The sequence below is a fragment of the Anthonomus grandis genome, chromosome 2, assembly GCF_022605725.1.
Source record: "Anthonomus grandis grandis chromosome 2, icAntGran1.3, whole genome shotgun sequence".
NCBI lineage: Eukaryota > Metazoa > Arthropoda > Insecta > Coleoptera > Curculionidae > Anthonomus > Anthonomus grandis.
In genome coordinates, this window is record NC_065547.1 from 7,635,446 (window position 1) to 7,662,817 (window position 27,372).

The 27,372-nt window shown below is 34.8% G+C and overlaps 1 protein-coding gene across 14 annotated transcripts in view; it reads left to right on the top strand.

Moving 5' to 3' along the window:
- The window catches only part of LOC126733567 (arginine-glutamic acid dipeptide repeats protein-like), a 140,113-nt gene that overhangs the window by 73,015 nt on the left and 39,726 nt on the right, over window positions 1–27,372 (top strand). For 11 of the 14 annotated variants that reach the window (XR_007659764.1, XR_007659763.1, XM_050436919.1 and 8 more), the window contains exons 13-23: window positions 1,353–2,367; window positions 4,765–4,968; window positions 5,135–5,341; window positions 5,552–5,770; window positions 5,837–5,971; window positions 7,753–7,901; window positions 21,752–22,161; window positions 22,218–22,303; window positions 25,942–26,105; window positions 26,178–26,213; window positions 26,307–26,471. Coding sequence is in view for 12 of the 14 variants with exons in the window: in XM_050436919.1 (XP_050292876.1) it covers window positions 1,353–2,367; window positions 4,765–4,968; window positions 5,135–5,341; window positions 5,552–5,770; window positions 5,837–5,971; window positions 7,753–7,901; window positions 21,752–22,161; window positions 22,218–22,303; window positions 25,942–26,105; window positions 26,178–26,213; window positions 26,307–26,471 (2,790 nt within the window). In the remaining 2 variants the exon portion in view is untranslated. The remainder of the gene's footprint in view (window positions 1–1,352; window positions 2,368–4,764; window positions 4,969–5,134; window positions 5,342–5,551; window positions 5,771–5,836; window positions 5,972–7,752; window positions 7,902–21,751; window positions 22,162–22,217; window positions 22,304–25,941; window positions 26,106–26,177; window positions 26,214–26,306; window positions 26,472–27,372) is intronic. The other 3 variants (XM_050436910.1, XM_050436916.1, XM_050436917.1) reach the window with 3 other exon arrangements.

Consider the following 27,372-nt stretch of genomic DNA (forward strand, 5'->3'; position numbering starts at 1 on the left):
AACGTCGTATTCGTACCCAAATGTTTTCAAATAAACAATCCTTAATAAATAAAATTAGTGAAGTTTGGACAAGTCTTCCCGAAAATGTCATTCAGAAGTTGATTGCTTCAATGCCGCGCCGTTGTCAGCAAGTAATTAATAATAATAGATATTCTATCAATTACTAATGTATTACTTTCAATTGTTTTTGTTGTTAAATGTGTTAAATATTTTTTGTTGAACTAAAGTAAAATAAATTACTGTTAAATACAATTTGTTGCTCTACTTCTCTCCGATAGTGTATGTTTAAGTCAAGTAGGTTCATTTAAATAAAAAATGCCGGTTTTAGTAATAATTATGATCTATCAACCCTTTATATTTAAAACAGTAGTCTTATAAAATAATGGTGTAAATATTTCCCTTTAAAGGTTTGGATAATGCTATCACAACATCCCCATTTTTTCAAAATATTCTCAATTCCCATTAACACGACGACCTTATCGTGATTGTATAAATACCGACCAGTTACAGACCCATACGCAATAAAAAAAACGTGCACCGGGAATAAATGGCAAAATGGCGTTTAATTTTTGCAACACCGTCCAAATTCAAACTAAACACCCGCAGTATGCGTTCCTTCAAGGATATGCAATTTTAATTGAAAATGACCAGTTTTTATTTTAAGAGTAGATTAAATTCAATGTAAAAATGTATTACATACAAAAAGATTCAAATCAAAATAATAGGAGTCTTAGTTTTAGACTATATGTTTAAAAGAATATATACTGAGAATATGATATAATTTTATTAATCATATTATATTTTTTTACATAATTTATATTTTTTTCTATGTAGTTATGCAACATTTTAAGTGTTTTTAAAGGAAAGCATTCGTAAAAAAATTTAGATAATACTGTATGGAGATTTAGGCGGATTGATATTTCATCGAATATCCCTTTTAGTTATTTGACCTTCTTGTTGCTTTTTAGGTATTGTTAATTCTAACAATAGGTCGTTGTGTACAGGACTCAATCCGTTATATTACACATATCACCACTTTCCTTTCTTACAGTATCACATATGCAAACAAATTACTCAGAAGAGGAAGGTTTGTTTTTTTTTACAAACGCTATGAAGTAATAATAATAATAATAATAATAATAACGTCTTTTAATAGCATATGCATACAAATACTTATAAGTAAAATACATTATAATGCACACACCCAGATTACAGTTAGCGAAGTTTAGCCAGATGCCATTCGTCCACTTAAAATCATCAATTCATTCACTTCTGCACACCGTAAAAAGCATTTAAAGCAAGACACACCATCATTAAGCATCCTTTAGTAATCTGATGTATTTTCTATTTAGTAACCTGGAAGGCCCCCTAGAAACCAAAGAAAACCTAAAATTCAACCCTACGACTCTCCAGTTTGACGCCCCAATAGTCAGCGAAGAAATTAAAACCGAATCTCCGCTAAAACAAGAAGTTTTACTGAAAAAAGAAGACATTAAAGAGGAAATTAAGGAGCCGATGGTGGCTCACACTCCGCCCCAATCGATGCTGCAACCGATAGACCCGAAACCTTCTCCCTTCAAAACCGAACTGATCATCCCGAAAGTAACGGTTGAAAAACCGATTATAAAAGAGGAACTCGACTCTAGTAACGACGCCTCGTTGTTAAGCGTGAGCTCCAAAGAGGATTCTAGCAGTCAACCCCCGCACAACCTAGGAATCTACAAAGAAAACTCCATGTATATACACCCGAACATGAACCTAAAAGAAACCATCAGTTTCGGCATGAAAGATCCTCCTTTAATAAACCACTTGCAGCCGAACCACGCGATGAACCTCAAAGAAAACAAAGAACCCATAGTGAACATGAACCACTCCAGTTACCTGAAAGACGCCCAATCGCCTTACGGTTATCAAACGAGGGATCGCGAGCCCCCCAGGGAGTCTCCTAACCCCACGGGCGGAACCGTTATCAAACTGGAACCCAGGGAGGAACCGATGGAATTAACCAGTCAAACCAGAGCGGAATCCCTGCCGTACGGAAGTTTACCACCGCTAAACATTTCCCAAGGGATGTCACTCCCTCAGCATCTCACTCAACCATCGACTCCTCGCGGTAATGAGGAGGAGAAATTCCGTCAAGATAAACTGGAACGTCCAGAACGTTTGGACAGGCCGGAGTTGCAGGGTTCGTCCGCCCCCATTGGTCAGCCGCCTTTGCCCATGCAGTCCGGGAACTTGGTTACTATTGGTGGTTCACAACCGCCCCCGCCCATGAGCCATTACGGGTTTATGCCGCCCTATGGTAGACCGCATTCGCCCAGGGGGTTGGATAAGTCGTCTGCTCAGCATATGCAACAGCAACAGCAGGTAAGTTTTGACTTTCTCCGGATTGTATTAGTAAGGAAATTGGATAGGTTTCAGATGAAACTGAAAGCAATAAAGTGGTTAAAGGAGTTTTGAACATATGTTGATTTTTGTAAAGCCTTTGATAATATTAAGATTTTTTTTCTATTGATTGAAAAACTACTCAATAACTCGGAAACGGTTGTATTTATAATGAAACTTGCAATGACCTTTTTAGTAAAGAAACCCATCGGCTCGCATATGAAACCAAAATCAATGAAATCGCTACCTTAGTTTTTAAGATATTCGGATTTTTGTAAAGTCTTTGATAGTATTAGGATATTTTTTAAACAATTGAAAAACTACTTAATAACTCCATTGCGGTTCTATTTACATTGAAACTTGAAATGGCCTTTTTGGTAAAGAAACTGATCAGCTTTCATATGAAACTAAAAACAATAAAACCGTTAGATGAGTTTTCAAAATATTTGGATTTTTGTAAAACCACTGGCAGCATCAAGATATTTTTGAAATAATTGAAAAAAAATTCTAATGACCTTTTTGGTAAAGAAACTCATCAGCTTTTCTATAAAACTAAAATCAATTAAATCGTTACATTAATTTTTAAAATATTTAACTTTTTCTAAAACCTTTGACAAATTCAAGATACTTTTCAAACAATTGAAAAAGTGCTGAATAACTTCAAAACAGTTGAATTTACAAGAAATCTTGTAATGAGCTTTTTGGTAGACAAGCTCAACTCAAGCTTTGATATGAAACTAAAAATCAATAAAACCGTTACATGAGTTTCAAGATTTTTGGATTTTTGTAAAGCCTTTAGTATCAGTATCAGTATATTTTTCAATCAATTTAAAAACTATTCAACAACTAAAAAATTGCTACATTTACAAGTAAACTTGTAATGATCTTTTTGGTAAAGAAACTCATCAGCTTTCTTATGGAACTAAAATCAATGAAATTGTTACATGGATTTTTAAAATATTTGTATTTTTGTATAGCCTTTGACAATATCAAGATATTTTGCAATCAATTGAAAAACCTCTCAATATCTCTAAAACGGTTGCATTTACCAAGAAACTTGTAATAACCTTTTTGGTAAAGAAACCCATCAGCTCTCATATGAGACCGAAATCAATGAAATCGCTACCTAAGTTTTCAAGATATTTGGATTTTTGTAAAGCGTTTGACATTATAAGAATATTTTTTAAATAATTGAAAAACTCCAATACGGTTATATTTACATTGAAAGTTATTACCTTTTTGGTAAAGAAAATCATCGTCTTTTACTAGACAATTAGTACCTTTACAGCACCTTAAAGGGGCGAAAACAGGTACTTTCCTTATTCCGATAATACTCAAAAAGCATTTAGACATCCCTAGCTTTGGAGCCATTTATTCCTAAAATACCAGCTTGTTTCCTCACTTGGTTCCGGAGATATCGTAAACAGACTCTTCATTGGTCGTTTTTATGTTCGGCCACTCATGACTGTGTGACATTTAAGGAAATTGGAGAAGTACCAAGGACAAGGGAGTTAATATCGTTCCATAGCTTTTCAAATATTTGGATTTTTGTAAAGCTTTTGACAGTATGAAAATTTTTTTAATCAATTGAATAATTACTCAATAACTCCAAAAGGGTTTTATTTGTAAGGAAACTTGTAATAATAATATTAATATTATTCATAATATCATTTATTGCCATCATAACTGATCTCTAATCACAAAGCAACGTCAAAATGGTGTACCATTATAGTGCTATGTGTAATACAATTTAAAAAACATAAATCATATATAATGCTTACTTCCACAATTTATTTTGACGGTGTTTATTTCTCCAGTGCACTGTGGCAAAGAGCGGTATGCTTTTATAGTCCTGAACTTGACTTGAAAAAACTCGATTGATGTTGAGGAATGCGCAAGTCACCATGACCTCTAGTAATCATTGACATTTCCTCTGAATAGTGTTGTTCATTTCTCTGAAAAAGATCCGGCTTCTTTTTGACAAACATGTCCAATACCACAAAAAAATGTTAAGATGAAGCGGTCAAAACCCCCAGTTTTTTTAAAATATTACCTATAGCTAGTTCTCGCTAAAACACCAAAAATACACCTAATCATTCATTTCTATACCCTAAAAACACTCATAGCTTCAATAGACGACCTTCAAAATAATATTGAACATAATTGAATATTGACTCAATGCAGGACACACAATGGTGTCAGTGAATAAATTTTATCTGAGTCTGCGGACCAAAGCACAGTTACTGGAAATTAGTGTCTGGCAATGCTGACTCCAATTTAGCAATGGATACCACTAATTTCCAGACTTATTAGTAACTGTAAAGTCCATTAATACTTTTGTAAATTACTACTTAATAAAGATGATTATTTCTATTATAGAGCGAGCCTCAGAACCTTAAAATAAAACAGGAAGTTCCCGATCAATCACCTGTGCAGCAACCTCCCGTTAGTTACCCCGGCGGTTACCCGGGAGCCTCCAGTTTACCTCCAACCTCTCAGGGATTACCCGCCAATTCGGGAGGGTTCGTGGCACCGCCTCCTAGCCATTTAACCGATCCATTACAGAGCTTAAAAGATGTCAAGGTAAATTTATTTTGAACCCTAAGAAATACACTATAGATAAAATCCTATTGTCCTTCGTTCTTGTATTATCAGTTTCTCAAGACGAATCAAAATGAACCGTTCAGCCAAATTTTACTGTTTTGTAAGTGGTGTCTACGAGTATTAACACAGATGGTTATTTTTACAGGTTCCTGGGTATTTACCGCCGCCTCAAGCCCCTCAAACCCCCGAGCGAAGCTCCTCGGAACGGCCGCCCTCCGGTCCGGCCCTGGACGCCATTAAAAAGGAACAAATCGACTTCGGGGGTCCACCTACGAGCAGGGCCAGTCCGGCCCAGTCCGGTGGTAGTGAAAAATGTCTTACTCCCAAGACCAGTAGTACTCCTACACCTCAAGTAAGTGTTTTATATTATAATACAGTCATTCATTAGTACATGTTAAGATCTTTAGCTGAACCTTTAGCTACTATAAATTGGTTTAAAACTTGACTTTGCAGAGCTTTGTGTTTAAATTTAGTCAATTTTAATAAATTTGACTCTGTTTCTTGTAATTGTTTTAGAAGATTTATTATTGAAAACGATTAAAATTATTCGGTAATTTTCCAGGTAATATCCCAAACGCCGCCCTTGAGACAACCCCCGAGCTCCCCGCACTCTGCGATAAACCTAATTAGTCCGGGAAGCAGTACGGGCAGTATAGGGGGCAGTGCGACGCCCTCTTCACATCCACCGGTGTCTTTGCCCGCCCCACATCCCGCACAGCCCCATCCTTCTTATCCCGGTTCGATGCCGCCGCCCCATCTTATGCACCCATCATTTTTACACGTAAGTAGTGTCGAATTTTCGAGTTATTAAAAACAAATTCATGCGTTTCGGTTTATATTATAATAGTTTCATGGTCATCCGAGCTATCCGGCATATCCGTTTGGTGCTTATCCGTATCCGTATCCGGTGCCACAACCACATGCCATACCGCCGCCCACTTCCAGAGTTGAAATGGCCGGACCACCTAAAAGCATCGATACGGTAAGTGCCAATTAAATGTCTGTTGGTATGAAGAGTTTTTTTTATAAAATTTATGCTTATTTCTTTGAAGGAATCCAAAATTGTAAAAAATTGGTGATTTTCATTTTATGACCAAAATTCAAAAAATTACATTAACAAAACAAAGGTAAGAACACAAAGTCACGGTCTCATCAAATCCATGTAATTTTTTCAAAAGCTACACGTGTTTCGCTCCTATCGGAGCATCATCAGGCCTAAAAAATACATTAAGATATTTTTCACAAAAAGAACGCTTATAAATTATGATAAAACTCATTACCTAGACCTAAACAGATCACATTACAACTAACAACAAAAGAAAAGCTAGGTTAAGTTAACAATTCCTATCATAGATAAAAATGTATGCTTAAAAAATAAAAAATAAGAAAGTAAAAATGTAAAATGTCACCAGTGGGGAACGATCCAGCAACCTTCAGATTCATAGGCGCGCGTCTAACTCATAGGCCACCAAGGAACATAATCAAATATGGGGAATAATCCGAACTATATTACTAAGTGTGAATATAAGTAAACAATCTTAACCAAAAATATATAAAATCGAAAAGGAAAAGACTTTTTTAAATTCTTTGAGAGAGATTGTTATAAATGAGGTGAGGTTCAAACGTGAAAATATCGTTCACACACACAAGGACAGGGCTCTTCTTAGCTTTAGTTATTTCCATTTTTTCCAACAAGTCCAGTTTTTTGCCTTTTGAGCACTTATGCAAAATATCCGCTCCCTGAGTTAAAGAAAAACCATGTGAGAAGGCCAATAAATGATTCGCAAACGTCGATTTAGTTTCAATCATGTCAGTCCCTGTACCTGTCCACCAAACTTGTATGTTCCTTTATTCTGGTGGAAATTTTTTTCCCCGATTGTCCTATGTAAATGGCATTACAGTCATTACATCTTAATGAATATACCCCTGATTTTGAAAAGAAATCTGCCTTATCTATTGTACTAACTAGCTGCCTTTTTAAACTGTTTGTAGTTTTAAAAGCAATTGGGAGATTTGTAGACTTGAAAAACTTTGCAAGCTGACAAGATATATTACCAAAAAAAAGACATTGATCTAAAAAGGTGACTATTTTCATTATTAAGATGGATTAAGTTGTAAGTGAGTTTATATTTATTATAGAATTTAGAATAAAGGCGATTAATTATATCAAGTGGAAAACAGTATTAAAAGCAATATGTTTAATTAAATTTAGTTCATCAAGAAAAGCTTCTCTAGAAAGGGGGATGTTGAAAAGGCGATAGAAAAGGGAATTAAAAGAGGCAAATTTGTAGGAATAAGGGGAGTTTGAGGAGTATTGGATGACATTGTCCGTAGTGGTGGGTTTGCGGTAAATCTCAAATTCAAGTTTGTTGGTATTTTTTGAAACAAGCACATCAAGAAAAGGCAACCTTCCATCTCTTTTCTCTTCAAAGGTAAACGAGATATTTGCGTGAAGAGAGTTTATAGAAATGAGGAAATCCGCCAATTCTAGATCACTTCCATTCCATGCCACAAAAATATCATCCACGTATCTCTTATATACAGTGAGAAAAGCATCAAACTTCCCATTGACAATCCTTTTCTCCAAATGGTGCATAATTATATTTAAAAATTACGTTAGGTTTATCACCCTGTATCTTGAATGTTTTTTTTTACTTTCGGACTGGGCAAATTTAACTTAATCTAATTTTTTTTTAAAAGGAATCTGCTGTTGAATTATTTACTCAACTATTTATTATAACATTTTTAAATTTTTTCCTTCAGGTAAGTGCTACGGTAATGTCGTCACAGCACAGTACCAGCAGTACGTTAACGTCCAAAAGGGAGACCAGGGAGTCGGACGAGCACGGCGGTGAGAGGCATCAAAGTCACGAAATGACCCTTACGCATCACCAAAGTACTTCACATAACAGGTATTTAATATACTGCCTTAAAATGCTTACAAATAAAACTGCCAAAACTATCCTCAGGGATTTTTTTATATTAGCTTAAAAAAAGTATTGAAATATCTTGAGTGGATCCTGAGTTATGCCCAAAAATATTTGCAAGTAAATGAAAATCTTATCGTCGCAAAATGCGTTTCAAAATATACATTTTTAGAGGGCGCTTGGGTCTTGGTGCACAAAATTGTCTCTAACTCAGATAATTTTCGAAATACAAGAATTGCTTCGTTAGGAAAATTTTCGTGAATATTTCGTGAACATATTTCTACGAATAGTGAAAATTTGCTTAGAATATTACCCACAAAAAGCACATATATATCAAAAATACCGAAATCCTTAACTTAGAACCGAGTTTTTACCATCAAATTTGTCTTTATTGTTCTTACTTGAAAGGATTGGGCAAGAAATGCTCTTTCTTTACCTGAAACTTATTTCTTAAAAAGAATATTGAGCCAAACCGTAGCCGATCGATAGTTCTAGCCTGGACACTTATCCCCGCTTCCATCGATACCTCACAATAGAAGCCGAAATCATGCGAGGCGACGGCCGCATCGCGATGGCAAAAATTCCGCGCTGGGCACATATTTTGCGTTGATTCGAAATAATATTTTACTGCAGTTATTATTGTAGTTTATAGTAAGATTACGCATTTAAAATTTTAAACTACCCAACTATTTTGATACTCGCCTTGAGTTTTAAAAAGAATAAAAATTCGGTATTTAAATTAGGTGGGTAAATTAACAATTTTATTTTTAACTTACATTTTACAATCTTAATTTTATTTAGAATAATGCCTACCTCTTACTGCATTCCTGTTTAAGCGCAGAAAAAATTAAAATGGATTTTAATTTTTTTTTTGGTTTTTTTTTGATTATCTTCGGAATCATTAAAATTTTCGATTTTTTAAATAAGCAGCAAAAATTTGGCGTAGGTACCTACCTAATTTTGTTTTCGGCATTAACATTTTTACGAAAAAGTAATACAGCAGTGCAAAAACTTTTCCATAGCAACCAAGATAACCCACAAAAGTGTCAAGAATAAGTTTTTGAAAATTTGTTTTGTTTTCAATAATCTTCAAAACCACATAAAATATGATATATATATTTTTTTATATGGCATATTCTTTTACAAGTAAATAATGTGCAACTTTGGGGTAAATTATCCATTTTCGTATTTTGAGGGTAGACGAATTTGAAACACCGTTTATGTATATTTTTCCAATAAAATAAATAATAAAAAATATTTAAAACATTTATCATATACCTAAAAATACGTAATAATAAAAAAAATATATTATCTTGTAAAATGTAAAATATTAGGTCTCGCGGTATCTCCACTTAGTCGTTCCACTGTACGGCGTGCGCCACCAAATCTCGGCTTCAATTTTGACGCCACGAAACCAGTGTCACGGCTAGAACTCTCGATCGGCTATGGCCAAACACCATATATGATGGATTTTAAGCCAAGTCCACATTACATTGCCCTAAGCACATTTATCTTGGCTCAATTTATTATTACGAGAAGTTTGTGATGAGTTTGGCAAACTACTTAAGTATTTTATTAATGCTTAAGATGGCCGATGAATGCAAAGCCTTTTCATGATGTGCAATAATTATGGTTTAAAAAAATGGTTAGATAAATCAGATATAGTTATGTATATAGATAATGCAAATTACAAAACAAATATAATATTTAAAAAAATACTTGGTTACCTTTCAGCACTGGTAATAAGTGAATAATCTGAAATTTTTGCACCAACTCATTAAAATCCATCTTTCTTACATTAACTTTGCATATACGCTATCCTATAGTTGTATTATAACCACTGACTTACTCTAATTTGCACTATAAAATAAAAACCTTTGTTTAAAAATCCTGCACGTTACTCGCGATGTTTAAAGAACGAGGAACAAATTTTATTCAATCTTCGAAATCAATCGAAAAAATCGATCGTTTTTAAATTAAGAAAGAAGCACCGAAGAAAATTTTGGCTTTAATCTGAATGTATTTTAGTAATTATTGGAACAATTGCTGTGGCTCTTAAGCGAAATGCGAAAATGTTTGCGTTTACGTATATTACTTTTTTCTTGAAAGAATTAAATTCTCTTAGGGTTAAATCATTTTTTTGCCTCTAATAATTTCGAAACAAGACCGCTGACGACTTTCAGTGTATTATGGTAAAATGGAGGCAAATAACTTCATATTTCCTATTTCATCCTCTTTATATTAAACATGACACACAGATGAGCCCTTAACAAAAAATCCCACCGAAATAAATTAAATTTTAAGCACCACTATGCAATATTTCACTATACAACTAAAACCATTTCATCCAATATAATGAATGAGTTATAAAGGGATAGGAATGGATCTTATCACTCATAGATCATAAGAATACATTTTATAAAAAAGATAAAACAATCTCCGCGGAATGTTGAAAAACTTTACTTCCAGAGAAAAATTCTTCATTGCCCCAGTAATTTTTCAGTTTAAATTCGACAATCAACTAATATCTAATGATTTAACAAGCTATTTATTTAGGTACAGAGTTTGACAAATATATTATAAATAGTATTAAGGAAGATGTAAATGCCATTCTAGGATTTAATTTTTTTGTAGGTTAGATGAGTTCCACTTCTATTTGTTTTTCAAACAAATATCTTCAGAATTAAAGATAATTTTTAGGAAGTTAAAAAATGTGGGTTGTGGTGAGAATGGAATCTCCAAACGCGGGTTGAGTGATGCTTGCAGTAAATTAGATTGCAATAAATTTAAAAATATACAAATCTCAATCAATATCAATAATTACAAATCTCGGAAAAAATCTAGGTTTATACATCGAAGCTTCTGAAAATGATTAAATACAAAATGTACTTACTGAAATACCTTTGGCCAAAGTTACTCATTTATAAAAAATGAAAAAAAATAAATTTCTTTTAAAGAGGTTGTTTACAGATTTTATTTCTGTTAAAAGGTTGAAGAATTTGTTTTAAAAGTGATGAGGTTAAATAAATGACAAGTGCACTTACTGCAGACTGCTGTAAAAGGTACTTACAGTAGTCCTATGGTAATTTTTGACCCAGTCAGATCACACAAGTAGCCGTTAACAACAGCAGTAAACATTCTCCACAACAGGGCTTTACCATGAAATTTTAATTGGCTTGACTAAGGCAGGTAATGGTATAATGTAATAAACGCTGTTATTTAATCGATATAATAATAATAATAATAATAATAATAATAATAATAATAATAATAAATCGTCTTTGTTTAACAAACCCTGCAAATTACAGTATTTGCCTGAACAGGCGAAGATTAGCTAAAAGCTACTTTTTATCTCTTAACCTATCCAGTTTAAAAAAATAATAAATAAACTAAAATTAATGCTACTTTAAAGTAAAACATATGTTCCATCAGCTAAGTAACAATTAAATAAATTAACCGAGAACAACCAATCATTGCTGTTCTAAGAATAGATCTTTATAGAATCCTCGATAAAAATAAATGGTAAAATGAAAATTTGGCCTGAAATGATTAAATAGAATGACAGCTTGATAGGTGAAAGAACGTTCAAACATTGATGTAGTATGACGTGGCACTGAAAGTGTATTATACCTTATATTACGACTATGAATCTCAGTTCTGTAAATCATCTTTTCACACAAAGACACAGGTATGTTTTAAATAGGCGATATAAAATACTACTAAATACAACTTAAATATATTCACAATTTTTAGCCATTTAAGTTGTAGTATCACAAGCTATAAAAATGCTTATGAAATAGTCATTAATTGTATTTGGCTGACCTAGCTCAATTGGTAGGTCCGATTCTGTTTTTGTTTTAATATTTAAGTTACCTAAACCTTTCCAAAGTCCCTTACCAGATTTGACAGCTTCCAACTGGTGTAGATATGCCGCTTTTTCACGCCTGATGGATGCAAGGGCAAAATTACATTTATCCCTGTAAAGACTCCAATTTTCAGGTGTCTTACATTGTTTATATTTCGTAAGTGCTCTATCCCTTTTATTAAGCATTAATTTTAAGTTATCTGTTAGCCATGGGGCTGGCTTCTTACTAACTCTAATTTGTTTAAGTGGGGCATGTATGTTAAATAAGAAAGTTATGTTATTTTGCAAGAATAAAACCTTTTCGTTTATATCTTTAATGTAAAATAAGTGGTCCCAGCAATATTTTGCAAATCAGTTTCGAAATTAATTAAATTAAAATTCTTAAAACAACGGAGACTAATAATTTTTTGCTTCGGTTTTTCCATTTTTATATCTAAAGTACAGAATGACATATAGTTATGGTCACTTATATTTGAAATTATAGTGCCACTATTGTGACAAATATTTCTGCAACTTATAAAAATTGGATCAAGACATGTAGCTGATGAGTTAGTTATACGTGTAGGCTCATTTATAAGTTGATTGAATCCGTGAGCATTCAGAACATTGAATAATGAATTTGGCTTAAGCATTTCAATATTAAAGTCACCCATTATAATAATTGAAAAGTCATAAAAAGTAAGCAAATTAGGAATGTATTCATCAAAAAATTCAAAAGTGTTAGTAACCCTTGTGTGGGGAGGACGATAAATCATAATCAGTGCTACACTAGAGACATTTAGTTTTAGTTTTAGAATAAACTCAAAACTTACATCGATCTCGATTTTGACAATCTCACAGGGAATGACGGACCTCTATAATGCCCGTATCTCTTGAAATTCCCAAGGAACTTTAATATTTTTTTGTCCAGATATTAACGATCAATAACTAAATCGATTTATAGTGGTTATAGACCTCTACAATTTAAAGTTTTTTTGTGAAAATTACAATTAATCTTTTTTCTACAATAAATATCTAAACGCATTTGACATCGTCGCAAACGTCTACAAAAAAATTTTTTTTGGTCAAAATTGTTGAATTGTTAGATGTTAAAAAATATAAAGGGCTATAACTCGTAATGGCTATAAGGAAAAGTTTTATCCATATCCTTTGGCAGTTATGGCCATTTATAACATCTAACTCAATAATTTTTAATCAAAAAACTGTGATTAGTACATTTTTCAACCATCTCAAATCCTTTTAGATATTTCTTATATATTACAGAAAAAAATTAAATTTAAATCTTTTGGAAGTAAACCTTTTAATTCATTTTTACGTGAAAAACCTTAGTTTGTCGCGGGACATATTTTTGCACACATTAATTTTGCGGCATTTCGGGTTTGAATAAGCAAATAAGTAAATTTTCTAGATTATATAAATATACTTAATTACACATTTTTATTAATATTTTGGTAGCCAATACTTAATAGATACTTCACAAATATACCGTCTTTTATAATATTATAACATAGAAGACACCATTGACACCTAATTCACTTGTGAAAGGAACGATTTGAATTTCCCACATTTGATATGTGACCCACTTCAGACTTGTTTATAATTTTTCAGCAAAAAGGGAGTTTTTAGTCTTAATATTAATTTAAAAAACGCACTGAAATCACTCAAAATATTCTTTTAATACTTATGTAATTATTTGTAATATTATTGTTAGGAGCTAAACGATATTTATTTTTTATATTATTAACCATTTATATTTAATAAGTCCATATTAATATGTGCTCTACGTGACAACGTCGAAAATGTTTGTGACGGCCGGCCGTGTAGGCGTTATGAGAGAGTCTCGTCCCTGTCTCGGTAGCGTTAGCGTCATCTCATCTTTTAAGTCTAATAAAACTCAGGGAATTTAAGAAACCATTATCGGCTGCGCACCCTGTTGTCGGTCCTATCATGTGTTGTGCCTTTGTTAAATAAATATGGTCCTTCAAGCATACATTAGTTGTTAGTTCACTTCTCAAACCTGTGCGAGAAAACTACGACCCCACATTGGCCTTCGACCCGCATAGAAACCAGCAGCCAGCAGAAATCAAATTCAGGCTTCAAGACATGGTATGGTGACGTGGTTCCATTTTGATATTGATGTGCAGCTAAAGCTTAAGGTCAGTCCTTCTATTCCTTAAATTCTCAAACCCCATCAATCAACAATCATATTAAATCCTTCTGTCTTTAATTAAAGCTATTTCAAAGCCATATAAGGGTTAATAATAAGTAATCGTTGTCTTATGCAACAAAAAGCAAACTTGCATGATTTATTAGGTACGTAAAACCTTTGTTTTATTAAACATAAATATACAGTGAGTCGATGGGGCTTTGTTGTATAAATATAAATGACGTATGTGTATAAATACAGTAAATTAATAAACAAAAACAATTCATAGGCTAAACTCAGTGTGAGTAAAGGTCATAGGTATAGCCAAAGCGCATATATATTCATATACATATTTTTGCCAAATTTTATTATAATAAATAGACTACAACAAGCAAGGAGAGTAAAGGTGGGTATTTTATTACTTAATTGTTCTATAATAAAGACGCTTGTGTGTTTATTTATTTATTAGTCCCACGCTGGTGAATCTTTTGAGCATTTTTAATCCGTTTTTATTTAAAAAACAACAAAATGTCTACCGCAGGAAACGCTCCCGAATTTGACATTCAACGTCTTAAAAAAGAAAGATCGGTACTTAAAAGTGAAATGACCAGATTCGAGACATGTTTAGACGAATTTTACCAGAAAAATCGTACTAAAATTTACTTAGATTCGCGAATGAATAATTTTCAATCGATACTGGAAAGATTTATTAAAATACAAAGTGAGTTTGAAGATTTACTTCTTAGTGATTTTCCAATCGACTATAATGAAACTGCGCAACTAGATGAACGAGATAATTTCGAATCACGATATTACGATGCTCTTGAAAGAGCAAAGAAAATATTGCTTACATTTGAACGTGTTAGCCCTGTTGCCTTTCATACAAACATAAATCCGACGGACACTTCCCGTCATTCAATTCAAATTCCTAACGAATCAAGCGAGTCCCAGCCGGTTCCACCGCGCACGTCCGCGTCAGCAGTTCCGCTTACGCGGCTCTCTGTTGACCATCCGCCCGTACTTGGGCAAGGGGTAGAAGGGGAGAACGTGAACGCTGTAACGGAAACTGTTTATTCTTCCGCGATACCAACGATGACGGCGGCGGCGTTGCCAAGCGTATCATTAAACCTACCACAGCTCGCGATTCCGAAATTTAGCGGATCGTACGGGGATTGGCAGCGTTTTAGAGATTTATTTACCGCGATCGTGCATAATAACAGAACAATTGCTGATGTTCAGAAGTTTTATCATTTAGAGAGCGCTTTACAGGGTGAGGCAAAGAATGTTATTGCTTCTTTATTGCCCACAGATGCGAATTATCAGGTTGCTTGGGATTTAATTACACGTAGGTATGAAAATAAAAAGGTGTTAATTAATGCACATATTAAAGAAATTGTAGATTATCCGTCGATAAATAAAGAATCGCATCGACAATTAGGAACATTTTTAAATAATTTCCTAAAAAACTATCGCTCTTTAGATAACTTAGGAGAAAATGTCGTGGATTGGAATACGCTTTTAATTCACATTTTAAGCTCAAAACTAGATCAAAACTCTAAAAGAGAATGGGAAGTTTTTTCCAAAAATATAAATTCTCCTACGATTAATAATTTTATCGACTGTATGGAACAAAGATGTCAGCTTTTAGAAGCTCTAGATACAAAAACTCTTTCAAATGTGCCTGTTTGGCCTAGCACTAATAAGGCTTCAAAGTCATTTGTTACAAATACAAATAATTACATACCAAAGTGTCAATTTTGTAAAAGTTCTCATTCAATTTTCCTTTGTGACAAATTTAAAAGTTTACCCATAAATGATCGCTATATACAAGTTAAAAAATTAAGGCTTTGTACAAACTGCTTACGATACGGTCATAAAACACCTGAATGTAAAGGATCGGGTTGTAGAATTTGCCAACAAAAACATTCCACACTGTTGCATCAATCGCGCGGTTATAAAAATGAAAATAACGCTTGTGCTGTACCAAATGAAGAGCCCAGTTCTTCTCAAGTTTTAGTATCTGAAGATATTTCTGGTGGCGAATCGTTTTATTCTTCGGAACAGGAAACTTGTACAAACATTGTAAATCACGTGATGGCAAATTCGTGTCAAAATTCCATGGGTTCGTTTAATCTTTTATCCACCGCTGTTGTTAATGTAAAAAATAATATTGGGAAGTTTGTACCTTGTCGATTGTTGTTAGACAGCGCCTCTCAATCAAATTTTGTAACAAAGTCTTTAATTAAAAGACTAAATATTGACACTAAACCGGTTGATATACCTATAATAGGTATTAATCAAATACAATCGAATACAACTGAAAAAACCGATTTACAAATATTTTCAAGACACACTAAGTATAATACTAAACTAGTATTTTATGTCTTACCTACCATTACTAATATGTCTCCACAAATTTATTTTGATACTTCAAATCTTAAGATTCCTTCCGAGTTAACTTTAGCAGATCCCGAGTTTAATATACCTTCTAATATTGATATGCTATTGGGAGTTGAAGTCTTTTACGAATTACTCTCTGTTGGTCAAATTAGACTAGGAAAGGGTCTACCTATCCTACAAAAAACTTTATTTGGGTGGATAGTGGCAGGTCAAGTTCCTTCTAAAGGACAGACATTTAAAGCTGATGCTATGTTGTCACATTGCTATTTTATCCAAAATCCTAAAGAAAAAGAGACTTTTGATTTAGAAAAATTTTGGTCGGTAGAAGAGGTAGCACCTAATCCTCGTTCTAGAATGACCAATCAAGAGATAGAATGCGAAAATCATTTTTGCGAAACCACAACTCGCGATGAGAGTGGTAGATTTATCGTAAAGTTTCCCTTAAAGGAAAATTATTTGGATTTAGGAAATACGGAAGAAACCGCGATAAACAGACTTTACGCGATCGAAAGACGATTGTCTAAAAACAAAATTCTTGACGTGGCATATAAAGGTTTTATGAAGGAATATTTACAATTAAATCACATGTCAGAAATTTCTAGAGACTTTAAATCGGAGACACCAATTTACTATATACCGCATCACAGCGTAGAAAAACCAGAAAGCACTACAACAAAACTCCGCGTAGTGTTTGACGCGGCTTGTAAATCCTCACCTAATAATCTGTCATTAAATAATGTCCTAAAAATAGGTCCGACTATACAGGATGATTTATTTTCACTGCTTGTTAGGTTTAGAAAACATAACATTTGCCTAATTGGTGATCTCGCGAAAATGTATAGGCAAATATTAATTGATAAAAATGAAAGAAATTTGCAACGAATTGTTTGGCGTGAATCGCCAGATCAAAAAGTGAAACATTATCAACTTAATACAGTCACTTACGGGACTGCATCGGCGTCTTATTTGTCCACGCGGTGTCTTAAACAAATATCAATCGATACGAAAGATGAATTTCCTTTGGAGAGTGAAATAATAGGCTCCGATTTCTACGTGGATGATTGTATCACGGGCGTTAATGATGTTCAATCCATGATAACTCTAAGAAAGAATCTTTGTGAAATTTTGTCCAGATATGGTTTTGATCTCCGCAAATTTCAATCAAATAGTTCTGAAGTCCTTAAAGAAATAAACTCCGATGACCAGGGTTACTTAAAATACACGATCACCGATGGTTCAAGTGTAAAAACCTTAGGAATTTCATGGATCCCTTCTCAGGACGTATTTGAGTATAACTCACAATCTTTTTCCAATAATTCTGCATCAGTTACGAAAAGAAGCATTCTAAGCTTTGTGGCTAAGATTTTTGACCCCTTGGGTATGTTGGGTCCTCTTACTATAAGAGCCAAATTAATCATACAAAAGTTATGGGTCCTAAAACTTGATTGGGATGAGGAAATTCCTCCCCACCTTCTTGACGAGTGGTCAGACTTTAGTGACGAATTGTCTCAAGTGGGTATGATGCATATAAATCGACACGTTCTTGTCAAAAATCCTAAGGTAATAGAACTGCATGGCTTTTCGGATGCCAGCGAGCGTGCTTATGCGTGCTGCATCTATTTGCGTTCTATAGATTTTGATGGTACCACAGCTTCACATTTATTGTGCGCAAAATCACGCGTAAGTCCATTGAAATCCATCAGTTTGGCAAGGCTCGAATTACTGGGAGCTTTGCTACTGTCTCGATTGCTTGTAAAGTGTTTGGAAGCACTTAAAATCAATATTAATGGAATCTTTTTGTGGACAGACTCCACAATCGTCTTATGTTGGCTATCTAGAGAACCAAGGTCCTGGAAAACCTTTATTTCTAATAGGGTTGCCGAAATACAGCAGCTTACTAAAATAAAGTGCTGGAATCATATTCCGTCTCAATTAAATCCTGCGGATATAATTTCTAGAGGCTCTAGTCTAAGGGATTTAATTGTATCAGATCTTTGGTTGCATGGACCTGATTTTTTACGTGATCCTCAATACTGGCCAATTAACTCCCATATCTCAAATTTTTCCCATGTAACAGACGTTTCAGAGGTAAAGACCTGTCTTAAGGTCGACGTAGTAGACTTTGACACATTTTCGCGATATTCAGATCTTTATAAATTGATTCGTGTCACTGCATTTTTAATGAGGTTTTTCAATAATATAAAATATCCTTTACAGAGACAAACTGGACGTTTATCAATTTCTGCAGTTGACAATAGTTTTAAGTGCTTAATTAAGTTAGCTCAGAAACAGTCATTTCAACTTGACCTGCAACATCTACAGAAACATGGTACTGTTTCTCATAAAAGTAAACTTAAGTGTCTAGCTCCCTTTTTGGATGCAGAAAACATTATAAGGGTTGGGGGTAGATGCCAAAATTCAAACGAATTGAGTTATGATGAAAGACATCAAATACTATTACCATCCAAACATGACTTGACTAACTTAATCATAGACTTCGAACACAAACGATCTCTTCACGCGGGTATTCAAGGAACACTATCACACGTTAGGCAAAAATTCTGGCCTTTAAAGGGCAGGCAAGTAGTTAGAAACTTCGTTAGAAAATGTGTAATTTGCTTTAAGGTTAACCCGCATAGCGAAATATCTCCCAAGATGGGCGTTTTACCGGGAGCTCGCGTAACGATTGCGCGACCTTTTTTACATGTTGCGGTCGATTATGGCGGGCCTTTCGAGTTAAAGGATAGCAAAACCCGGTCAAATAAAGTGATAAAGGGATACGTTTGCGTTTTCGTTTGCTTAGCCTCAAAGGCGTGTCATATCGAGCTAGTTACAAATCTCTCCAGTGACGGTTTTCTTGCGATGCTCAAAAGATTTATCTCTCGTCGGGGATTCTGTACTGATATATACTCCGATAATGCTACCAACTTTGTGGGTTGCAACAACGAAATGTTAAATATACGAGGTCTCATCGAATCATCACAGTTTCAAAATTATTTAATTCAGTCAAAAATTAATTGGCATTTTCAACCTCCTCGTACACCTCATTTTGGCGGCTTGCACGAAGCAGCTATTAAATCATGCAAGCATCACTTAAAAAGAATTTTGAACGGCGTTAATCTCAATTATGAAGAGTTTTATACCCTTATATGTCAAATTGAAGCGGTTTTAAATTCAAGACCTCTCATTCCTATGTCTTCCGATCCCTCTGACCTACAAGCCCTCACTCCAGCACATTTATTAATTGGAGAAGCATTAACGGCCGTGCCTGAAAGAAACTTGCTAGAGGCGAAGACGAACTACAGTAAGCGATATCTCCTTGTTCAACAAATGGGACAGCACTTTTGGAGTAGGTGGACAAAGGAGTACCTGAATCACCTACAGCTAAGAAATAAATGGTACCAGAGCGAGGAGCAGAGGCAGATTAAGATTGGCGATTTGGTGCTGCTGAAGGAGGACAACGTACCACCTATGGTTTGGCCTATGGGTCGAGTTGTCCAAGTCCACCCCGGCCAAGATGGTACTGTCAGAGTGATCAGCGTCAGAACCCGAAATGGAACATTTAAAAGAGGCATTTGTCGAGTAATTCCAATGCCTAGTCCAGAAGATGAAACTAAAGACTAAAAGGACATTCTGTGAATGTGAATTTAATATTAAGATATTAATCTGTTTAAAATTAAAACTAATATTATAATTTAAGTTAAATCTATTTATAAGTATGAATTTTAGATTTAATTTCTTTTTCGTCTCCATAGGGTTGGGTAGGATACTTACCTCTATGTTCAGAAGTGTTTAGTACTTACCTTAGCCAATAAGTAGTCTAATTGTATTGATTTTGTTGAAAGTCATAGCCTTTCAAGAGGGGGACTATGTTAGGAACTAAACGATATTTATTTTTTATATTATTAACCATTTATATTTAATAAGTCCATATTAATATGTGCTCTACGTGACAACGTCGAAAATGTTTGTGACGGCCGGCCGTGTAGGCGTTATGAGAGAGTCTCGTCCCTGTCTCGGTAGCGTTAGCGTCATCTCATCTTTTAAGTCTAATAAAACTCAGGGAATTTAAGAAACCATTATCGGCTGCGCACCCTGTTGTCGGTCCTATCATGTGTTGTGCCTTTGTTAAATAAATATGGTCCTTCAAGCATACATTAGTTGTTAGTTCACTTCTCAAACCTGTGCGAGAAAACTACGACCCCACAATTATAATTGATGTTGCTCAATCCAAAGCAGCCAATGTTTATTCTAGTGTATTCAATGTTCTAAGTGTAAACTACATGTTGACCCAAAATTAAGAAGATGTTCGCTCATCAGAGTTCTTTAGAAAAAAAATCCAAAATGGTCAATAATCGTACCTGCCAGGTTACAATTCAGAAGATAATCCCCACTCCATCATTAACAATGATGCCCAACATAACTAAACATTCTACCAAAAGATTTTAATCCCAAGTACAAGGTAAATATTAGGAAAAACACCAGCAGCAAAGCTGGATTACTATAAATCGAGAAAAAAACATACGGTAATCCACTAATTACAAAAAAGAAGATAGAATGATCGTTCACTGTTAAGGATTATGACTAAGTGTCAATGATCAACTTGATCTAGAGTATAATCTATTTTCAAAACCCGTAAATCACGAAAGAAAACCACTTCAGCTTTGTATGCTAGCAACCAGTAATAAATACACTAAGCTGAGAGAAGCATTGGTGGATTTGTGTTATTAGGTTATAATTTGTTTTGTTAAGAATAAAATGTTAGTATATTTGTAATAAATTTTTCAAGGATGTACTTGACTATAATACTGAAGAAATAGTAATGATTATATTTTAATTGATATGTGTGCATCTAGTCAAATGTTGAATTCTGTTTTGTATAAAGGTTCATATGATTTCAATATGTTGTCAAAGACTAAAAAACTGTGATTGTTCAAACACTTTTAAAAACCTTTATTATATCTCCTAATTGCTCCTTGTATCTATTTAAACAATAAGTTAGTAGGAACGCATATGTGGTTTTTAATAACTTTGGGATTGGCCACTGTACACGGTGTTGTGGATGTTTGCGGATCGGAATAAAGCGGTATCATGAATTACCGAGAATTTGTTAATCCTGGAAAAATCGGGGGGTCGGCGGGTTGCCTTGCATGAAACCCATTTTAACTAGGTCAAAATTTGACCTAAAAGCCCAGATACCCCGTGTTGTCATTGTCTCTATGCGATTCTAAGTTTTATGGTTTACAATAACACGTTTTTTTTTGTCAAATCATCGATTTGCAATAATATACTTATATATTAATTGGATATGTGTTTCTCTTTCTGACGAAAGTATATGCATATTTCCATTGAATTTTGTAAAACGTATTGTATTTTATATGCATTTTTTTTGTACTATATAGATATCATTATTATTATTAACAGTTCAATACACGCGAGCGTCGAAAAACAACCGTACGGCGGCGGCAGTCACAGTAGCATCACGATATCACACAGCACGAGCACCAGCTCCAGCCACCAGGTGCAGCACAAAGTCAACCAGAAAACCCTTCCACCTCGCTCCGTATCACCGGGCAGCAGTCAGCAACACTCGCAGCAACAAACGATGATCCAGCAACAAAGTAGCTCGTCGACTACTTCCGGTGGCGGGCAACAGCAACAGCAGCAACACACGCACCATCACACGCACACGCATCACGACCGGATGTCGCCCCAAATGATGGCGGCACGCGGTTTAAAACCGGCGCCGCCTCCCGGAGCACCGCCGCCCCAAGCCAATCCACACCATTTGATGATACAGCCGCCCAATATGGGACATCATCCGGGCGGATTGGGTCAGTGCTTTTGTTTTTATAATTAGAGCGTTATAAAATGGATTTTTATGCTTTAGGACCACCACCTATGACCGGAAGTTCGTTGGATGCGCTTAGGGCGCACGCGGCCCAAGCCGCTGCTAATATGCAACAGCAACAACAGGTAAGGCGCTAATTTTAATAAATATTTTGTAAAAAAAAATGTTTATTTGTGTTTTAAGATACATGATGCATGAAACATACGTAGAACTCCACGCGAAATTTAAAAATGAAATAAAAAAAAGGTGCTTTCATTTAACAAAATGAAGTTGATGGTCGAAATTAATTTTTGAACAAACCTGTATATACAAACTACACGTACAAAAATGCGCAACTTGAAATAAAAATCATCGGATCCGAGCGTTTTTGCAAAAAAACCGATCGCTTAATTTTAAATGGATAGAGATAATGTTTGGGATGCACTGTAAGGTAGACCGGGGACAATTTTGAAACAGGGTAGAATAGAAACAACCGCCATATTGGTAGTATTCCGCGATTCAAACCGCGCGCGCGTATAGCAAACGCAGCGTCAATAGGAGCCCCGTATCGCTATCAGTCAGACATTAATTGTCGTTTGCATTACACGTGTATATTCTCGTTAACGTGATTTCCTGCTTGCGAAGTAAACTTTTGCAGTGAACGACAAAAGGTGACACAATATATCGGAGCGTAAGTATGGAGCTTCGACCATTTTTATTAGATAAATTGACATTTCTTCTTTAAGGAGGACCGTTCAAATTATTACTGTTGTCCTAGTGTTAAAAGATATTTGAGTGTTTACTAAAAAATGTCTTGCGGAGACTATTGAAACATGTTTCTATTGTCCCGAGAGTAGTATTTTTAATGTAATTTATTATTGTGTGTGTTATGCTTTGTAAGTGGTGCTATTAACTTAGAATGCCACGAGTACGAGTGAGAAAAACCAAAAGTGTTTAAAGCCCGTTTGGGTTTATGAAGAAGCCTATAAAGAGGTTATTGAAAATAAGATCTGCTGCAGCTAAATTTGACCTGCACTACGTGTCACTGTAGATTTATAAAAAAAAAGAAACAACCAATTGAGCGAGGATCCGTTACCTCAGTCACGATGGCTTATTATTGCATGAGACGTGTATTTGACAAAGACCAGGAAAAAATCATTGTTGAATACATAATCAAAGCGGCACATATATTTTACGGATTACCACCTAAAGAAATTCGGAAATTGGCCTTTCAATTGGCTGTGAAATATTCGTTGAACATGCCTGACACACGGAGACAAAATGCTATGGCAGAAGGGGATTGGTTCTCTGGATTTATGAAACGCAACCCAGAATTTTCAATCCGCTGCACTCAAGCCACAAGTCTTTTCAGAGCAACTAGTTTCAATGTCACGAACGTAAAACTTTTTTATGATAACCTGGCTAATGTAATGGATAAGTACAAATTTGAATCAGGAGAGAGGGGAATGTTGGTTACCATAGTTTTAGCCGTCAATGCTATCGGTAACAGTATACCGACCATTTTTATTTTTCCTCGAATAAGATACAGAGATCACTTCGTTCGGGACGGTCCAGTGGGATGTATTGGAGCCGGAAACGCGAGCGGGTAGATGAAAGAGGATGAGCTCTTGGCATACGTCAATCATTTTCAAAACATGCTAACGCTTCAACCGAAAACAAAGTATTGCTTTTACTTGACAACCACAAGTCGCACACAAGTATACGATGCCTTGGCCCTTACGGAATCAAATATTATAGCTGGCTTTGCTTGCACAGGCATATGTCCCTTTAATAGAGACATATATACGGAACTAGATTTTGCATCTTCATATGTCACGGATAGACCAGCTCCTAATAACACCAAATGCCACCAAGTTGTCCAAGAAGCACCTAGTAAAGTTCCTCTACATAGTAAAAAAGCTGATATCTTGCCAACATCGCCACAAACGCACACACCGCCAGCATCACTAAGCACTCACATTGCTCATGAATCGCCTAGTTCTACGTATACTCTGTCAACGTCATCAAGGGCTTCTATTTTGCTAGCATTGCATTCTGCAACCAGTGCTAAATGGTCAAAGGGTATATTTTCGTGCAATGACGTAAGACCAAGCATCTCGCAAGCTGTATTTTTACCAGAAACCGTTAGACCGTTGCCGAAAGCGCTTCCTAGAAAAACAACTGGTAAACGAAAAGTGAAAGTCTGCAGTTTATACGGACACACCAGAGGAAAATGCTATCCAAAAACAATATAACGTAAAAAAGAAAAAACTGACTGAGTTAGACGAGGAATCGAAAACAACCATTAGAAAATCCAAGAAACCCAATCAACGCCAGAACAATCAGCAACAGAGTGACAACGACGAAGAGGAGGATTGCTATTGTCTGGTTTGCTTGGAAGCATATCATAGTAGTCGCCCGGGAGAGAAATGGGTGCAGTGCATTGAATATCGTCATTGGTCACAAGAAGACTGTACCTGCCAAGAAGAACTATACGTATGCCACAATTGCCTTTCAGAATAAATATTTTATATTGGCCGTTTTTTAGTAGAATAAACACTATTTTCCTTTGTCTTAGTGCTGTTTTAATTGCCCCAAGTGTCCATGTCTATCTGTTTCATTCGTCCCCGCCACGGAGACAATTGCAACAACTAGATAAGTTCATGTTTTTTTTTATATCTTATCAATGCATCATTATATCTTATCAATAGTAATACGTGATAGATAATTTAAAAAGAAATAGACTTTCATTATAACATTTTTCTCAGAAATATTTAATAACAAAAATAGAGGGTGTTAAACTTAAGCCACTGGCAATTTTTAAAAAAATTGGCTTCATCAGTAATTGGCAATTACTGATGAAGCCAAATTATACTGTAATCTACAATAATCGGCATGAGAAATTTATTTAAAATTGAGCTGGTAGTTTAAAAGGTGTGACTTCGTAATTTAGAAATTTTCGATAGGTGCGGAGAATAAAAATCAAGATATAAAAACGTTTCAGTTGTCCTCGATCTACCCTATACGAGCGCGATGTCCAACTCTATTTTTCGCGTTTTTCGACATAAAAACGAATGTTTTTGTCAAATTCCTTTATCTAGCGAGAACTTAAATTTAAAGTTTATAAATGTCTTGAATTTATTAGGAGATAAGGGTTATTAGAGGCTTAAGACCTGAACTTAACTTTTTTGGCCAGATCGGTGAAAAAGCTTAGTTTTATGAGAGAACTGACATATTCGAAGCTTTTTTCTTAAAAAAAAAATTTAACGAGTTCTGGCATATTTAGTTTTTTTGGAATCTTCCGCTAAACGTTACTTATTTCAGAAAAAAAGTTTTTATGAAAAAAAAAGCCTTAATATTTTCTTTCAAATGCCATATAAACGAAATTTTTTTGAACCAGACAGGGCGAGCAATAACTTTTCTCATGAAGGTCCCACACAAAAGTCATATTTTGTTTAATAACTTTCCAGTAGCACCACCTGGACGATTTATATTTTCGGGTATTAAATACTATATCAAGCCGACTATTTATGTGTAATTAGAATTATTATAAGATTAATCGTTTTTGAAATATTTGAATTTTTGCGTTTTATTTCCTAGAGATCGAAATGTCGACCAACATCGATCGTCTGAAGTAATTTTTTTCACCCGTATCCAACAAAAAAAATAACCAAAATGTTGTTACAAACATCTGTGTATGTCTTTAAACATCCTGAGTCAACCTCTGCTGTGTCAGTAGCTATTTATGGAATTTCTTAATAATTAAAATGTTTTTTTTTTGCAGCAGCAACAGCAGCAGCAGCAGCAACAACAGCGAGACATGCACCCGCCCAGCACCTCGCCGATGAACCCACCAAAGAGCATGTCCGATGACGTGGTGAAAATCGAGCCGGACCACGACGGTTCTCCGGAGGACGACAGCCAGAACAGCCCCATCGGCCCTCCAAGGTTAATACTTTCACCCTCTTATTCACTTTTAGAGCGTTTTAATATTCTGTATTTTTGTTTCTGTTCATGTAGCTACGCCGGATTCTCAGAAAACAAAGAACCGGAAAGGTTTGTGTAGTTAAACCTCCCAAAAAAGACGAGAAAAAAAAACAAATGGTATTCAAAGTGTTCGCTTAATAAACCTAACTTTTTTCATTTCAGAGGTCCTTCGCCCGAACCGAGAATCGAAGATACGGAGTGTCACAGGAGCCAATCGGCGATTTTCTTGAGACATTGGAACCGTGGGGACCATAACTCGTGCACCAGGACTGATCTCACTTTTAAGCCCGTGCCTGACTCTAAATTGGCCAGGAAAAGGGAAGAAAGGTGAGTTTTTACTGTCTAATTATGTTGGTTTTTTTATATTTTGAGCTATTTAGTGTCAACTGTACATACATTAGTTTTGCATAGAGGCCAAAAGATTAAAAGCGGTGCAATCGTTGGAGGCACTTGACCAAGTAAATGGTCGAAACTGTGTAAGGGGACTTCAAATGCTTGGAAAATATATAACATTATGCAAATACTTGCGAATAAACTGAATTATTACACCAAAGGCATGGAAGAGTAGTAAAATTACTTCTCATGCCTGGAGATAATAATAATAAACGTCTTTATTTCCTAACAGCAAAATATTATAAGTATATAAAAATAAATCAAATTTAGAGAAATAGGCTATATTTAGCTTAATAGCTATTCTGACATATAACCTGCTATATTACTACATATAAATAATACTCTTAAACAGCTGCGTAGCAATAGATACCAGAAAAAAGTAGTTACAATTTTTAGAACTTATAGGTCCATTGATTAATTATTTATTTACACCCGCATAGATCTTTCATCTTACATATTTGAATTTAAATTTATTTGGCAAGACTCTCACCCAATATGTTTTCTTGTTTTATAAAAATTAAGATTCAAGAAAGTCAGGTAGCAATTTAATTTTAATTTAATTTAATTATAATTAAAGACATCTACTTTCAAAAGGTATATGTCTTTAAATTCCTTATCGAGTTTTCTATATTATTATTATAACCGACATATAGGAAAAAAAGCTTCCAGAGGGTATTTAGGTCGTCATTTTTATTCTGCAGCAAGAATCTTACTAGGTCCTTGTTACTATCGATGACATTCTTGGCCCAGTTTTCCAGCTTGTTTTGAAGGCGTTCTTCTATACCTTCCAAAGGTTCATTTATAAGGCATTTAGAAGTATTAATCAAACTATTTA